Raw genomic sequence first — 16786 nt, forward strand, 5'->3', positions numbered from 1 at the left:
TTCTATAGAAACCATATATGCCTTGTAGTTTTTTTTTTAATTAATTGTAATTGTAGCTGCAATATAATTTAATGTGATTTGCTTCTTAAACTCTTGACAACGTTTGCATATATATATATATATATCTTGGGTAGAAAACTAGTGGAAAGAGGCCTGGTTTTGATTGTTGGGGTTACCTATATCTCTTTTTGGATAAAGAATGGAGATTTTCCCCCTTTTTTTTCAACTAATATTTCTGACTATAAACATGTGCACAGACAAGTGGAGACCCTCCAGAAGCACAGCCACCACTCATTTGAATCAACCAAAGCAAGCAGCCAAATCCACTCTCAACCTCCTTTCCACCCCAGTGAACAAGCAACAAAAGTGATGCACACTCCTCTATTCTTCCTCCACCACCTACTCTCCTTTCTCCCCTTTGGCTACAATATTCTTCCATGACCAAGAATCTACATGAATAATTCCATATCCATATCTCTTCTCTTCGCTCTCTTTGCCATCTACTCCTAGACATGACTCTCTTTTATACCTTATCATCTTCTACAAGGAACATTATCTCACCAGAAACTCATGTCCTTCATAATTCTCACTTCTATCTACCAAGAAACCGTTCTTCTTTCTTTTCCAATGAAACCACCCTCTTCAAGAGAGAAACCCTTCCATTCAAGCCTCAGCAGCAACAACCAAACAGGAGTTTTCCTCCCATCTTGAGACTTAACAACTCTAAACTCGCACACCCTTTTGCCAGTATATCCTCTTACGCTGAAGCTGGAGGTGAGGAAGAGAAAAACGAAGGAGTTCAAATCGAGGAACATCAAGAAACGGTAAGAAAGAAGGAAAATGACTCTCCTGGAATGGCTCAGGCCTTCGATATATCCTCAAGAACAGCCACTGCTATATCAATATTGATAGCATTTGCTGCTCTCAGTCTTCCCTTATTTATGAAGACTTTGGGACAGGGCTTGGACTTGAAGACCAAATTCCTCTCATATGTGACCCTGCTATTTGGATTCTATATGGCTTGGAACATAGGTGCCAATGATGTGGCTAATGCCATGGGGACTTCTGTGGGGTCTGGGGCCTTAACAATCCGGCAGGCGGTGTTAACTGCAGCTGTTTTGGAGTTCTCAGGAGCGCTGTTGACGGGTACCCATGTGACCGGTACAATGCAGAAGGGAATTCTTGTTGCTAATGTGTTTCAGGGAAAGGATACCCTGCTCTTTGCTGGATTGCTCTCTTCGTTGGCTGCTGCTGGTACTTGGTTGCAGGTGCACTTTGCGTTACTGCATTCAATTTCTTCCCTTTAATTCCTTTAAATAGATTTCATTTTGTATAAGATCTTGAATTTAATCCAAGTATATCCGTCATAATTCAATCAAGTAGTTCGTAGTAATTTGCTTTCATCACTCAAATTAAAAGCCTAGTCACGCAAATTCTGCATTATTTAAAGTTATAGAAAGGATGATGAGTGGTTACTTGATATGAGTAAGTTTTTTTAGTTGAGATGATTATTTGATATAATATTATTATTTTAATAATTAAATAATTAAAAGTTTGAATTTCACTTTTTTTATATTATTTAATTAAATTAATAAAATTAACAAAAAAATAATAGTGAATATATCAAGTTTTAAGATCAAAAAGTTTTTACGTGAAAGTATATGTTGTTAAAAAGTAATATAAAATGATTTTTCTGGCATAAAGTAATAACTTTAAGCTTTGTGCAAGATGGTTTTTTGATAGTGTGGCATCACTTACACATAGAAAGTTTTTGTATATCTTGTGAACTGATCATGAAATTATTCAACCTATTTGAGACACAGAGAACAGGAGAAAAGTTTCTATATGAGGATGTGGTGATGATTATTAATTAATGCTTTAAAAGGCTTTGCTACACACCTCTCAACAGATGGGGGCAAAATTACTTGGGAGTTCTGTTGAATTTAACAAAACAGATGTTGTACATATCATGTTTAGCGCTATGGTGAATTCCTTTTTTGCTCTAGAATAACCAATTTCAGAATTGCAGCTCACTTAATGTATAGGCATTATTACATCCTGATACTGCTGATCATATCAACAAAATCTTCAGATGCCACATTTTGTGGCCTGTTTTGTAGTTGATTGTAACTTTCAAGACCTTTCAAATGCCTTATCTTGTCTTAGTAGCTGAAGCAATACTAGTTTCCAAGCCTATCAAGCATATAGTTATGATCTGGTAAGAGCACAGGATTTCTTGAAGAAAATGTATGTTTTGGCAATCGTCATCGTATCTAGACAGCACCCTATTAGATGACAAAATTCGTCCTACTGTGCAAGTTACTTGAAATATAAACATTCGATTTCTGTTAATTTTTGTAGCCTAAAGCTGAATGTGCTACTACATTCTTAATCTTTTCACTTATTCTTAATTTATCATCTTGATTTGTCCAGGTTGCTTCATATTATGGTTGGCCTGTCTCTACCACACACTGTATAGTAGGATCAATGGTAGGATTTGGTCTTGTCTATGGGGGGCCTGGTGCTGTCTTCTGGAGTTCTTTGGCAAGGGTAACTTCATCGTGGGTGATCTCACCATTAATGGGGGCAATGGTTTCATTTCTTGTCTACAAATTCATCCGCAGGGTATGTTATTACACTTGCAGATTTGAACCAGTGAAGCTCATACTTTATATCAAATATTTCTTGTGATATGCTACAAAAAATTTCCACTTGTGCAACCAAATGAGAGGTTTTTTTACTTTTTTTTCCAAAAACTTACATTCGAATTATGGCATTCATGTGTTCCGAAATTCTAACCATCTTTAACTTTTGTAGTTTGTATACAGCGCCCCAAATCCAGGACTAGCTGCAGCTGCATCCGCTCCAATTGCTGTCTTTCTGGGTGTAACTGGAATCTCTTTTGCAGCCTTTCCTCTAAGCAAGGTCTTTCCTTTAGCTCTGGCACAGGCTCTAGCCAGTGGTGCAGTTGGTGCTTTCCTAGTTGACCGAATTATACGGAAACAGCTTGGTCATCTCCTGGTGAAAGCTAGTTCGTCACAACCTGAGCCAAAAGAGAATGCTATACACAGCAAAAATATTGGGTTACTCTCTGATTTTGCAGGACCAAAGGGTACCCAGTTGGAAATAGTTTATGGAGTTTTTGGATACATGCAGATCCTCTCAGCATGCTTCATGTCATTTGCACACGGGGGAAATGATGTTTCCAATGCGATAGGTCCTTTGGCTGCTGCATTATCTATTCTGCACGGCAGTGCCGGTGGAACAGAGATTGTTATTCCGATGGATGTTCTAGCATGGGGAGGATTTGGCATCGTTGCAGGGCTAATGATGTGGGGATACAGAGTGATGGCAACAATTGGGAAGAAGATAACTGAACTTACACCAACTAGAGGATTTGCAGCTGAGTTTGCTGCAGCTTCTGTGGTTCTAGTGGCATCAAAGCTGGGACTGCCCATATCGGCAACGCATACCTTGGTGGGTGCAGTGATGGGTGTAGGTTTTGCAAGGGGTCTGAACAGTGTTAGAGCAGAAACCGTGAGAGAGATTGTTGTTTCATGGGCTGTGACAATTCCAGTTGGTGCTATCTTTGCAGTTTTCTACACATGGATTTTGACCAAGCTTTTGTCTTACATTTTGTGAGAGTAAATTTACAAGAATCCAAATGAAAATCTTGATGTATGTGATTAATCAAGATCACTCCTCTCTCAAAAGAATTTGTGGTATTGGTGTGTTTTTGAGCTATGTGATTTCCTTTAAGAAGTCGCAGTTTTTTATGGAAATGAGAAAACAAAATGAATTTTTTTTTTTTTAACTTGATATTGGTATTTTATGTTATTGGCATAAGAAAATAACCTAAATACTGGCTCAGTTCAGTGTAGAGTAAGGATTAAAGATTGCTCATGTTAGAAACCAAAATCGACATTCTAGAGAGAGTAATAATCAAACTGCAAGGTGATTCTCTTTTCTAATGTTGGAGAGGGTGGTATTTTTTCTGCACAGCCTTTAGGTTCTATTCTAGTTAATTAATTGTACAGCAAGTTTAGCCATGACCAGGTACAATGCAGTTCTAAGAAGACCATGAAAGATTTACATCAGAATGTGAATCACCTCCCAGAAGCATGGCAGGAACTCTTGAAGCAAATGGCAAAATTATTGGTTCTATTAACATTCAGAAGACAAAGCTGTTGATGTTTGATTCAGCAATGTTAAATAATTGAACATTCTGCAAGTTTTAGACAAAGAAAGAAACAGCCCCAGCAGATTCCACAATCATAAGAAGGAACCTCCAGCTCATGAGTTTAAGGAACATAGAACCTATCTATACTTCTATACAAACACAATTATTGTGGTAAATGTTTCTTTAGCAGACCTGCCACAAAACCAATAGACAATGAAAACTGCTTTAGAACTCTTACGAAAAGAAGAGAGGAAAAAGAACTGCTTGGAAGGACCACATACCAGAATGCATGGTGGTATAATACATCATGGAGAAACTTCTTGTACAGAATTCATGCGGGGTTCCCACCGAGATCCCCGAAAAAACCTCGCCTTAGGAAGTGGGGGTACAAAAGGCTTCTTTGCTTTGACAGTCCTCTTCACTTTATATCTTGGCCACCTATCCTTAGAGGTATAGAATTCTCTCGCAGAATATTCCTCAGAAATATCTAGTCTCCGATCCCAAGTAATATTCACATCAATTATCTCATTTTTACCATGTGCAAAACCTTTGACTTTTACACTTCAAGTGTGTTTACGAGTCAATTTCTGAGCAGTGGTGGATGGAATTATAAGATATTTGTGACCAGACAATTTTTCATCCGGCCATGTCAGAGACTCCTGCAGATTCTTGAAAACTCCTGGGTGGGCAACGCAAATTCCAGGATATTTTTCCATTAACTGAGATGCAGGAACGGCGTGTTGATACAGCTCCTCTCTTCCACCAGGTCCTGGATGGGCAAACCACATTCCAGGATATTTTTCCATTAACTGAGATGCAGGAACTGCGTGTTGATACAGCTCCTCTCTTCCACCAGGTCCTGGATGGGCAAACCACATTCCAGGATATTTTTCCATTAACTGAGATGCAGGAACTGCGTGTTGATACAGCTCCTCTCTTCCACCAGGTCCTGGATGGGCAAACCACATTCCAGGATATTTTTCCATTAACTGAGATGCAGGAACTGCGTGTTGATACAGCTCCTCTCTTCCACCAGGTCCTGGATGGGCAAACCACATTCCAGGATATTTTTCCATTAACTGAGATGCAGGAACTGCGTGTTGATACAGCTCCTCTCTTCCACCAGGTCCTGGATGGGCAAACCACATTCCAGGATATTTTTCCATTAACTGAGATGCAGGAACTGCGTGTTGATACAGCTCCTCTCTTCCACCAGGTCCTGGATGGGCAAACCACATTCCAGGATATTTTTCCATTAACTGAGATGCAGGAACTGCGTGTTGATACAGCTCCTCTCTTCCACCAGGTCCTGGATGGGCAAACCACATTCCAGGATATTTTTCCATTAACTGAGATGCAGGAACTGCGTGTTGATACAGCTCCTCTCTTCCACCAGGTCCTGGATGGGCAAACCACATTCCAGGATATTTTTCCATTAACTGAGATGCAGGAACTGCGTGTTGATACAGCTCCTCTCTTCCACCAGGTCCTGGATGGGCAAACCACATTCCAGGATATTTTTCCATTAACTGAGATGCAGGAACTGCGTGTTGATACAGCTCCTCTCTTCCACCAGGTCCTGGATGGGCAAACCACATTCCAGGATATTTTTCCATTAACTGAGATGCAGGAACTGCGTGTTGATACAGCTCCTCTCTTCCACCAGGTCCTGGATGGGCAAACCACATTCCAGGATATTTTTCCATTAACTGAGATGCAGGAACTGCGTGTTGATACAGCTCCTCTCTTCCACCAGGTCCTGGATGGGCAAACCACATTCCAGGATATTTTTCCATTAACTGAGATGCAGGAACTGCGTGTTGATACAGCTCCTCTCTTCCACCAGGACGAACTATCCTGACACGAATATCTCTCGACTGTATGCATGAGTCCACTGAAATAGGACCTCCTTCCAGTTCTATTTTCCTTCAGGATTCTGTCTGTGTACTTCGACTCTGGCCTAACAAATTTAGACAGGCATTCAGCATAGCCGGCATTCAAAAGCTGTCAACATCCCAATATTTCATCTCACTATAATGACAAGAATGTGGGCGAGCATTGTTCTGATCTGCATTATTTCCATATTATTATATATCACAAAGGTTTCATGGCCGGCAGTATACAAGTAGTGTTTTCCCGGCAGAAAACAATGAAGAAACCGAGGCTATCTAGTGATTATTGACATTGGGGAAGGGAATAATTTCCTTTCTTTTCTTCCGCGTGAATATCAAAGTTAGCCTAGCACAGCAGATAAGATACACCAACCCATCAACAACTAGGTAACAAAAATATCACATCAATTTGGAATTGTGCTATCTTTGCAGGCACATTCTGCTTGTATCATACTCCCATAAACCTGACACAATCTGTCGGTCCAATTTCTTCATCCTCCCACTGATCCAGTTGTTATGAAGAACAAGACAACCCTTCATCATGCAGGTCTTTTTCACATTTTTCTTCTGCAATAGGTTTAAGGATGCACCGTTAGGGAAGAGCTTCCTATCCAAGAAAGGAACAGTCAGATTTGTATCAGGTTCCACACAACTGTTATCACTGATACGATAGGATCCACCTTCTCCACACAATGTGTCATAGAAGCTTGGCTGTTCAGACAGGATTGATGTTGCTGCATGCTTTACCACCTTCTACATAGCAGCTACAGTTGAACCATTAGAACAAGCAACGTAGAAAACCAGGGTACAATCCCCTGGGTAAGTTTACAGGTCCTATAGATATAACAGCAGAACAAAAGACGTTACAATTTAAATTCTAAGAAAATAGCAGATGAATAAATAAAGTTAAGATAGAGTCACCAAACACGTTATTCAGTATTACAGCATTCTAACCCTTTTTTCCCCCTTTATTTTGTACAGTTACCAAACATAAGATAGTGTCATTTGAAACAAGTCATTAAAGTCACTTGCACCAGATTTCAACTACATATTCTTGTATTTTAATCTACTAGTTTCCTTTTGATCCCCTTGAATCAATGTGTACTAAGTCAATGGGAAGAAATTAGTTATTTAAGTCCTAAATATTTGAGAGCATTCACCTGTGTCATGGCACTTGTTGGACCGTGCCACAAGAACACCAGGACGAAATGAATAAAGCAATGGTAATGGATACCCAAACCAATAAACATCCACATCACTTAGAAGTCCGTTGTACCGGAGTTTCAGTATCTTCCAAACCATTCTGGACTTCACTTTGGTGACTCTCAGAAAGCATGCTGTTCCAAAGTGGCAATCGTCAAAGCTGATGTTTCTTGGGGCTGATGGATCATGGAAAACAGGTAAGCCCTGGCAGAAAACAGAGAATTTCAATTAACACACTCAAATAGATAGCAGCTTGGGAGGAAGGAAATCCACAACTAAAATCCAGATAGAACTTTTGGGGCCAATTTTCCAAAAGCATAATAGAATTCAAATGTTAAAATTTTGCAGTCTAAACCATTTGGTGCAACTCAACAATAAGAATTGCACTCAGGCCATAATAAACTTTGGAATTCCTCTGGGCATTCAAAACCATAAATAGAGAACAGTCCAGGCAAAGTCCATTCCCCAGACGTTCAAAGTTATCCTAAAATGTCAATTTCAGGCAATGGTAAAAACTTGCATTTTTTTTTCTGAACCAGTATGCTGCCAGTAGCCAAAAACTTGTATACCAGAAACACACACATATGTTTCTCTTTTATGAGCATGTCCCTTTTCACGTGCCTTTAATTGCACACTGAGAACTGACCCCCGATTTAATTGAATTGGGGGGAAAAAACTTATAACTAAAGAGAAACAGAAAGCAGTACCTGTAAGATAGAGAACTGATATGTTTCACCTGGAGGAGGCGTAATCTGCCCACCAAATCATTAGCATGTCCTTGTAACTATATCCAGCAACAGCAAGCACGATTGTTTTATTCTTGTCTGGAGTTATTGAAAGGAGTGACTCCATAGAAAATGGAAAATCTAATGAGCCCAATGACTTTAACTGATCTCTCAGAGAGCAATTTAATATTCTGTTTTGTGATTTGACATTTTCGGCAGAATCCATATTTTTCCTCAAGGTAAAAGGATCTCAAAACTCTTCGAGTCCACTGACTTCCTGTCTGGCACACAGATGGATAAACAATGTCTTCTGTTATGTCAGCAAAAATATATTTCCCCTCACAATTCAAAAGCTTTACTAGACCAGTATAATTAATTTGATGGAAAAACATGGAGGCATTTATTGCACCCAGATGGGAATTGCCACTGTCTTCCCAGCTTCTGTTTTCAATCTCTAAAGCACTAGATCCTCTGCCTGACTGTTCAGACCAGTGTTCAGGATAATTAAGAGAGAAACATGAGATGGTCCGACTTGCATCGAAGACAAGCCTAAATTCAGAAAAGACAGCCTCATTGATGATCCAGTGGATGTGAAACCCCTTGCCATACAAGAAAGGAGGAAGTACTCCATTATGTAAACGTAGATTTCTGTTGTTCCATGCCATAAGCATTCTGTCCTCACAATGATTCCACTGCCAATGATGACCAAGCATCCCCTGCAACTGTCGGAATCAAGATTGAAATCAATGGTACTGGTTTCCCAAATAGGCGGTCACCTTTCAATCTGGAGTAGGAATCCTTCGTACCTCCTGGCGTCTTACCCTTTGGCCATCCTCTCTAAGCCAGTGTTCCCCAGCATCATCCAAATGGAACGGGAAGTAGGCAACGTTTCGTAACGAAGCCACAAGAAGCCAATCATGGTCAAGTTCGCAAGCATAATTTAAAGTGGAAATGAGGTCAGACACAAGAACCGTCCGTGGATCAACAAAAACAGTAATACCTGTCGTGTATAACCGTGATTTTTCAAGCATGGAATTAAAGAATGGGATGTCAAGGAACCTAGAAAACATTCGAAAAGAAGAGAATAAGCCTAATGTAAATGACATATTCTTCACATTAGAATCAAGACAACGACCTTGCTGAACGAGCTAGCATAACCAATCCCAAGCATAATCAAATTAAAACAGAAATGCTTACGTGAAATCAGTAGTGTAATCAACCAAAACCTGGGAACCAAAAGCGGGGGCAAAAGAAGGGTGTTGAGTGAACAAAACGACAGTGATTTGAGGGGACAAAGCAAGCCATGATCGAATAGCAAGACTCTGGTTGGAGCCAGGGGCAGTAGGCGCAGAAAATATTATTGTGGTGACTGGATGGCTTAAGCCTCGGGGTCTTGTCTGCTTAAAAGAAGATGGCGGTAACCTCCGAGTGGCATACAAAGCGAGAGCAATCAACCTGCATTCAAAAACAAATCAAATTAAAGAGAAAAGAGGAGAGGTGAGGAAACCTTCAAATTGCACTTCTGTTTTGTTGGGATTGCAAAAGCGTTGGTTGCGTGTGCTCTACTGCTCTTTCTTCTGGTGGGCAAAAAGAGGGTGACACTTTAACTTAAAAGCAGGAAAGAAACGGTAGAGGAACAAACCCGCCATGGCCATTGGAAGCAGCACCACCAAGACGGGGAATCGCATGGGAAGACGTGAAGTTATGCGTCACCCAAACGTCGCCTTCCATTACTTTTTTATTATTATTATTACCATATTTTCAATATTACGAACCCTAGATAGAGCATGGGGATCCAGCTGCCTTCCATGTTCCATCCAATCCAGCCCAAAACACCATTTCGCTCCATGCTCTCTCACCTATTAAAATGCCGGATAAATTACATAAACAAATCAAAGAGCTGTGCTGGCTTTTTATTTATTTATTTATTCTATATGTTCTCGCTTTTGTTTTCAATTTTTCTAAACAAGAAAAAACATGCCATATGTTGTTTGTTTTCATTTTTACTTTTCGAATGATTAAAACCTGGCATCGAGAGAAGTGGTTTTTAAAACTGAGTCAAATCGGTTTGACTGTAGTCATTTTCATGACGGGATCGAGCTGCTACCGGGTTCAAGGGAGGTCAGGCAGGGACCCCTTAAGAATATAAGGGTTAGAGGATTAAATTGAGATAAAGATAACCATTCAGTAGTTTGCAGTAAAATTATTTTTAAAAATATTTTTAATTTTAAAATATATTAAAATAACATTTTTTATTTTCTAAAATTTATTTTTAATATTAAAGAATCAAAACAATAAAAATAATAAAAACTTCAAAATAATAAATTAAAGCAACAATCTAAATATTTAAGAAAGTGATTAGTTAAAATAAAAACTTAAAAAATAAAAACTTTTCCAATTGATTATTACTTGAACAAATCAAAATAATATTTTTTTATTTTTTAAAATTTAATTTAAAAATGCTGAAATATAATTTACAACAACAAAATTAAATTTTAATAAAAAAGCAAATTACAACTCAATCTTAAACACCCCTGAAATCTTGAATGTGAGAGGATCTATCAAGCTCAGACAAAAATCTGAAGCGCCTAGCGGGCGGCCATGGACAGAATTCGAGGCCCTAATAGCCTCCCCTGTTTCAAAAACTGATTATTTCATCCATTTTGTGTTCTTTTTTAATTTAATTTATTTTTCTATTTAAAAAAATACAAAAAGGGAAAAAACTAAATAGATATTATGAAAAGAATGAATTTCGAAGTAAAATAATATTAAATTAAGCATATCAATACTAGTCAAAGAATTAAATAATTAACTGATGAAGCAAGGGGGACTCATTAATTCATTTCTCAAAACTAGCGGGACCAGCTTATAATTTATCTCTCACAGATCACAAGCTAAAGTGCTTCAGCTTTCAATGGAAGTTCCACCCGCCATCAGATTTCCCCAACTAGCTCATTACGCCTTGTGAATCGCCTCTCTAAGTTGATTCTAATTAAACTACTATCTAAGCTGAAAAATTCCAGTGTCGAATCATGCATGAAAATTCACAAAGGCCGTCGTCATATTTTCAGTGACAAGGCACTAAAATGTAGCCTAACAAAATTCCCAGCCGCATGCTATCGAAAAACAATATATTTAACAATTATGGAACGGACAAAGCCTTCATTGAGCACCCCATTAAAGCCCTTATCAACTTAACCTGGACATTCCATACCATGCAAATAGATTTTGCATTACCCACTAAGCTTCCTAAGCACGTCACCCAACATACCAGAAATTCAACATCCCCGACTGTTTTAAGGAATTTAGGCCTGATCCCTAATTCAGGGCACATCAAATAATTTCAAGAGGACACATTAGATCTTTTTCCAAACCTCCAATCAGAATTGCCTAGCATTTCAGAGCCTGCATCATTCCAAGGAATCCTCCTCTTATCTTAGATCATTTGTGCCGCCTGACAGGTGATTGGGATCTTGATCTCCTCCTGCAAGAAATGAGCACTGCTACTGAACTAGGTAATATTGCTATTCACAAATCAGAAGCTCAATGCTTTCACCTTTGCAGCAAATGGTTGTGCATGTCTCAGAAACACTAACACACAATCTCATTCTTGAAGATTGCATGGCAACATACCTTGTGGTCTCAAAAGAAGAGTAGGGAGAATGCCTGCGCTGGGAATGCTTGCTATGAGGTGACCGCGATACTTGTCTAGAAATGAAAGCAGCCATCATACTTATTTGGTGAGTTGAAAACAAACTGAACAGAGAAATGCTTAGCCTCGTTCTGAATCAAACTCTACAAGAATTTCCGTTTGTGTAAACTTTTTTTGCCACTACTAACATAACAAGGATGTATATACATACTATCAAACACCACATCTAGCGTTAACCAAAAAAGCTAATGTAACTACATTTTATCTCTTCAACTAGAAAAGGTAGAAATGTTCATTTAAATAACTCTTAATTTTCCCTTTCTTGCTCTTGATAAAATAACTCCTAATTTCCTTCTCAAAAAAGGCAAACAATTTCAACTGATTTAATTGTTTCCGTTCAAAAAGCGAGCTAGCTAGGTTACTTTATCAGAGCTTGCATCAAGGAGAGCAGACTTGAACAATATATCACAGGAAACTTCACTAAAAATTGACCATGAAAAAAATCATTAGAGAAAATCATACTACATTTTGAATTGCTGATGAGAAAAGATCAAAGAATCCACAAAGCATTTAAACGAACAAAAACGTGGGTCCAAACAAGCATATTAACTTTGAATTAAACTGCAATTTACCCTTTTTTTCATACTAGTTACATGAAGAGGTACACATTTTATTTTCATGATAGTACCACAGAAGAGTTTTGAGTGTTCAAATGTGTAGAGAAAAAAAAAAAAATGGGAGACATTATAAGAACAATGAACTTTTGATAAATGAGTACCTTCTTCTAGATCTGACAGGAGATGGTGAAGAACGCCGCTTCCTTGAATGTTTCCTGCAGTACACAACAGAATATAAGCATCCACACTGCAAATCCAGAAAAAAAAAAAAGGAACAGACTGGATCTCTGAAGTGAACCTCTTAGAATCATCTGAAGCTTCATCACTTGAATCATTGTCCTTGCTGTTTCTACCCCTACTGCTGATTGAAGAGGAGCGTGTTCTCTTGTGCTTGATTGAATCACTGGTAAGTTTATGTCTTGCTTTGTCTTCCTCCTTTTCCTTTGTGCGGTCTCTCTTTCTGATGGCATTTTCTTTGGCACTAGATCTGTGGGGTTTTTCTTCCTCTTTCCTGTCCTCCTTGACTTCAGCATGACATGACCTTCTTCTTGATTCTGGTTCCTTTGCACTAGCTCCTGTCTTATCATTTCGCTCTTTCTTTTTCTCTTTTGAGCCATTCAGATCATCTGTTTTTTCCTTGCTTGGATGCTTTCCATCCTGTCTCCTGTGATCATCATCCCCCTTCTCATCTGCCCTACTCCCACTACTTCTAGTTTCATGTCGACCGTCTTGATCTGATCTCACCCTGGTACCCCTAGTATGAGAATAATCGACCACAGATTTTTCCACACTGACACTCTCACCAAGTGGTTCAGATTTCATTTTGGCATGTTCTCCAGTTGTAGCTTTGAATGCAGCCTTGTTATTGTTTTCTATTTTTTCTTCTCCATTGACACTAATTTCAACATGTCTGGCTCCAAAGACCACCTCGGAATGCACATGCTCGCGCAACTCGCTAAAAGCACCATTGATTTTATTATCAGACCCAATTGAACTTGTTTTGCTCAGATCACTCTCTAAATTTGTAGCTCCAGTGTTCTTTACAAGTTCTACTTGTGAATTGCCATTTTCAGCTCCATCATTATCTTCAGCGATCTCTGGAATGGCCAACAGTTGAACCACAGAATTTTTCCTCGAATTTGATACGCTGGAACTCTGGATTTCATCGTCATCTTCGTCAGAGGCATAGTTAGCGAGACCCAAAACATTTCCAGGGGAGCTGGAACTAGATTTTTCATTGACATCTTTGTTCTCAAATTCCTTGTTTCCAACAGGAACTAGAAGCTTTGCAGAAGCCTTTAGAGTTGAGATAGCTGGGTGAGAAGGGGATGATACCTTTTGATTTGAAGCAGCTGGTTGGTGCTCGACTGCAAAGCCGAAAAGGGCCATCATAGACAAGATTTTGAAGAGAGGAATGGAGTTAACATTTGCAGGTAGTTACAGAAAGATATGTAAAGATATGGATAAAGACTTGGATGTTATGGCACTATTACCTTCAACCATCAGATCATCTTCATCAAGAACTTTTGTTGCAATTTCATCAAACAGCTCATCAGTAACCTAATCACAACATGGAGGGTACAACTACCAAAGAGAGAAATGAATTTAAAAAAAAAAAAAACAATAGAATTTTTGCAGCTGTAACCTTCAAAAGAACCTCAGTTAGGATACGTTTGATTTCCTGGTTAATAGCTGCAGTCCTGGCTGCTTCGGCATAATCCTGAAAAGAGCCAAAACAGAAAGACAAAGAATAAGGGGAAAAGGACGTTCATTGTTCAAAATCAAATGGAGAGCATAGCATGATAGGAGAAGTGGAAAACTCATTGAAATTATCAAGAAACGTATCTGGCAAGGAAAAAGTCTTTGATCATGGGAAAGAAACACCAAAAGTACATTAAAGATCAAAAGATTAAGCAATAGAACCTCATCGTCATCCTTTTCTTCAGTAGAACTTGGGGAATCGATGTTTCTGCTACCTGCTTGATTACCCTTTCCAAATGATTTTTCAGCATCGTCATCCTCAATAGATTGTGTTTCCTCTCTAGGATGCTCTAGAGAAGGCCTCATCATGACAGGGGCATTCTTAATTATTTCTTCTTTAAGCCAATTAGGCACAGAAGACTGGAAAATTTCTCACAGCTCATTAGTAATCATTTTAGTTAAATGCAAAGCAGCCTAAGAGTGTACCCACCTTTTTTGGGCGTTCAGAAACATTAGAAACCCCATAAGCATCTGCGAAGCCTCCAGTAGGATGAAGTGCATTTCCTGCACCAAGACCATATGGCACACCAACTGGTGAAATTGTGGCCTGAAAACTTGTTCCAGGAAAGTTTCCAAATGGTGGTGCAGCATGCCCAGAAACAGAAGAAGGCACAGATATGGTAGGATCCTGCAGAAAAAAGTAGCAGTTATTAACACATCAGTGTAAAACCTCTAAAATTGAAGGAATGTTTGCAATATTCACAAAGCCAGAACTAAAACCTGAGGCCCTGGTGGAAAAACTGGAGGAATTGGGGGATAAACTACACCAGTTGTAACAGCAGGATTCCAGGAACTAATTGAAGGCATGGGTGCAGCAGGGCCAAAGCTTTTCACAGTTCCTGCTGAATCATGATGTGCAGCATAGCTTGATTGTACATGAGGATCATGATCAGAGTTGAAACCAGGTGCAAATTCCAAAGGCTGATTACTGAGGTCGGCTGTGGGATTAGCTGCCTGATTGCTGTATGCAAAAGGTTGCTCAGTCAAAACTGATCTACCAGCAGCAGGCAGTGATGGTGGGATACGATGCTGTCCTTCTTGAGCAGAGGAAATGGCCAAAGGCAATGATTTGTAAAGCTGCTCCTTTGGATCTTCAGTCTCTTCTTTACCTGCATACAATTAAGTAGCCAAACAGCAAAATTAAAAATGAACAATAACATATAAAAGCCACAAGAGAAATGGAAGTTTAACTTGGACATCAGTAAGCTTGCTCCTAAATGTTCCGCACACAAAGTTCAATTCACTGCATGAATTCTATAGATTTTAATTTAGTTTTAGATATTAAAGATCACGGTAACATTGGACTTCATCCTCTCAAAAAACTTGTAACTCCAATAGGAGTTGATGTTGCTTTATCCTTTTCTTTACAGCAAGAACTGAAAACAAATTCTCTTTAAACCTTAGTCATAGAAAAGGTAATACATCTCCCGAAGCCACTTTGTCTTGCATGCCTTTTACATACAGATGAAAAGGTAGAAGTGTTAAAACAAGGTCTCATAGGAGCAGTTCTTGAACACAACCTTCACATGCAAGTACAATATGCTAAATTAATTATTACCTGTAACAGAAGAATAACTAGAAGGTACCTCCTGCTGATAAACAGACGGACTTGCAATTGAAGATGCAGCCCCACCAGCGTTGGGTAGGGGCCTATCAGAAACATATGAAGATTGTCCCCTGTTGAAAGATGCATTCTCCTGTGGATAAGCTACCGGTGACTGCTGCAAAGGAGTGCCTGAAACTGGAAACTGTTGATAGCCCGTTGCAGGAAATGGATGCTGCTGAAGACCTTGATAATGAGTATCGACAGTTTGCGGATACTGGTCATAATACCAACTTTTTTCTTCTGATCTGCCAACTGGTGTAAACTGAGCATGAGGATGCTGGTCGTCAGGTGACCCTTTTTTCGCAGCTGCCCATGCTCTGGCCTTAGCAGCCCAATCCTCCACATGGTTATGAGCTGCTATTAAAACATATCATCACAAAGTAAACCCCAAAAGTAATTTGAAAACTCAAACTAAAACTCCTAGCAAGGTCTGGGCGGAGGAAAGGTTCATGTTGGTTAAGTATATGCAATCCACAATGCTGATAGTAGACCGTCCAAACTCAAGCAATAAAGTGGGGAAAGGGTGTCAAGAATTGCATTTGGATTTAAGAGTAGACTCTAACCTGCTGGATATTCCCAAGCTTGGTGCTGTCCCCAATTAGGATTCCCCCATTCCTGCAAACAAACAGAAATAAATAAACATCCAATTGGTCACCAATTAATGTATCGCTCTAAAATATCATAGCGGCAAAAATAACCATAGCTTCACAGAGTGCAAAAGCATAAGATTAAGAATTGGGCGAATCACCTGAGAGTAAGGTTGTGTTGGTGGAGGCACGTGGGGGCGAGGAGGAGGGAAGTTGTGGCTTTGAGGGGGAAGGTGCGTAGGATAAGGATATGAAGAAGAGGGAGGAGGAGGTACAGGCCACTGCTGGGGAGGTGGAGCAGATGGAGAGTGTGATGGTGGTGGCGGTGGCTGTGGTGGTTGGTATTGGAAATGATTGGAGTACCATGTAGTGCTTCCTTGCGGTTGTGGAGGAACTGGTGGTCTTGGCTGGTGCTGGTGGTAGTAGTGGTAAGGATCCGCCGCCGATGGTGGCACTTGTTGTTGCTGTTGCTGTTGTTGTGGTTGTCATCTTATATGGTCTTCATCTTCCTGATTGCTTTCTAGTCGTGTGTAAACTCACTCGGTTTTTATATTTGGTTTAAC

The 16786-nt window shown here is 39.5% G+C and overlaps 4 protein-coding genes across 5 annotated transcripts in view; 2 read left to right on the top strand and 2 right to left on the bottom strand.

The window, feature by feature from the left end:
• The first annotated feature begins 253 nt into the window (after positions 1-253).
• On the top strand, positions 254-3810 carry PHT2;1 (phosphate transporter 2;1). Its single transcript, XM_011046957.1, has 3 exons — positions 254-1268; positions 2434-2625; positions 2818-3810. Exons 1-3 carry the CDS (start codon positions 513-515, stop codon positions 3640-3642), a joined length of 1773 nt encoding a protein of 590 aa, XP_011045259.1. The 5' UTR covers positions 254-512; the 3' UTR covers positions 3643-3810.
• A 1012-nt stretch (positions 3811-4822) lies between these two features.
• Positions 4823-6134, top strand: LOC105140219 (uncharacterized). Of its 2 annotated transcripts, none has more exons than XM_011046958.1 (2): positions 4823-4876; positions 4967-6134. In XM_011046958.1, exon 2 carries the CDS (start codon positions 4995-4997, stop codon positions 6039-6041), a length of 1047 nt encoding a protein of 348 aa, XP_011045260.1. In that variant the 5' UTR covers positions 4823-4876; positions 4967-4994; the 3' UTR covers positions 6042-6134. The 2 variants fall into 2 exon arrangements, with proteins under 2 accessions (XP_011045260.1, XP_011045261.1); XM_011046959.1 differs by having other exon boundaries at positions 4825-5936; positions 6027-6134.
• A 230-nt stretch (positions 6135-6364) lies between these two features.
• On the bottom strand, positions 6365-16704 carry LOC105140250 (uncharacterized). Its single transcript, XM_011047001.1, is given in 21 exon segments — positions 6365-6870; positions 6872-6906; positions 7233-7479; positions 7983-8028; positions 8030-8292; positions 8294-8722; positions 8807-9059; positions 9198-9455; positions 9643-9758; positions 10949-11009; positions 11526-11708; positions 12431-12484; positions 12568-13636; positions 13763-13829; positions 13915-13989; positions 14193-14390; positions 14461-14658; positions 14751-15139; positions 15589-15993; positions 16200-16251; positions 16385-16704. Coding segments are annotated over 18 exon segments (4017 nt in total). The 5' UTR covers positions 14838-15139; positions 15589-15993; positions 16200-16251; positions 16385-16704; the 3' UTR covers positions 6365-6492.
• LOC105140251 (proline-rich protein 2) overlaps positions 14861-16786 on the bottom strand; it is a 3017-nt gene continuing 1091 nt past the window's right edge. The window contains exons 2-6 of the mRNA XM_011047002.1: positions 16385-16693; positions 16200-16251; positions 15589-15990; positions 14907-15139; positions 14861-14869 (exon numbers count right to left, since the gene is read on the bottom strand). Coding sequence (XP_011045304.1) covers positions 14861-14869; positions 14907-15139; positions 15589-15990; positions 16200-16251; positions 16385-16693 — 1005 coding nt within the window. The remainder of the gene's footprint in view (positions 14870-14906; positions 15140-15588; positions 15991-16199; positions 16252-16384; positions 16694-16786) is intronic.

This window comes from Populus euphratica, unplaced genomic scaffold, assembly GCF_000495115.2.
Source record: "Populus euphratica unplaced genomic scaffold, PopEup_1.0 scaffold251.1, whole genome shotgun sequence".
Taxonomy (NCBI): domain Eukaryota; kingdom Viridiplantae; phylum Streptophyta; class Magnoliopsida; order Malpighiales; family Salicaceae; genus Populus; species Populus euphratica.

Excerpts from the sequence above, each read along its gene's own strand:
- LOC105140219 (XM_011046958.1), top strand. The coding sequence starts at position 4,995 with ATGCAGGAACTGCGTGTTGATACAGCTCCTCTCTTCCACCAGGTCCTG.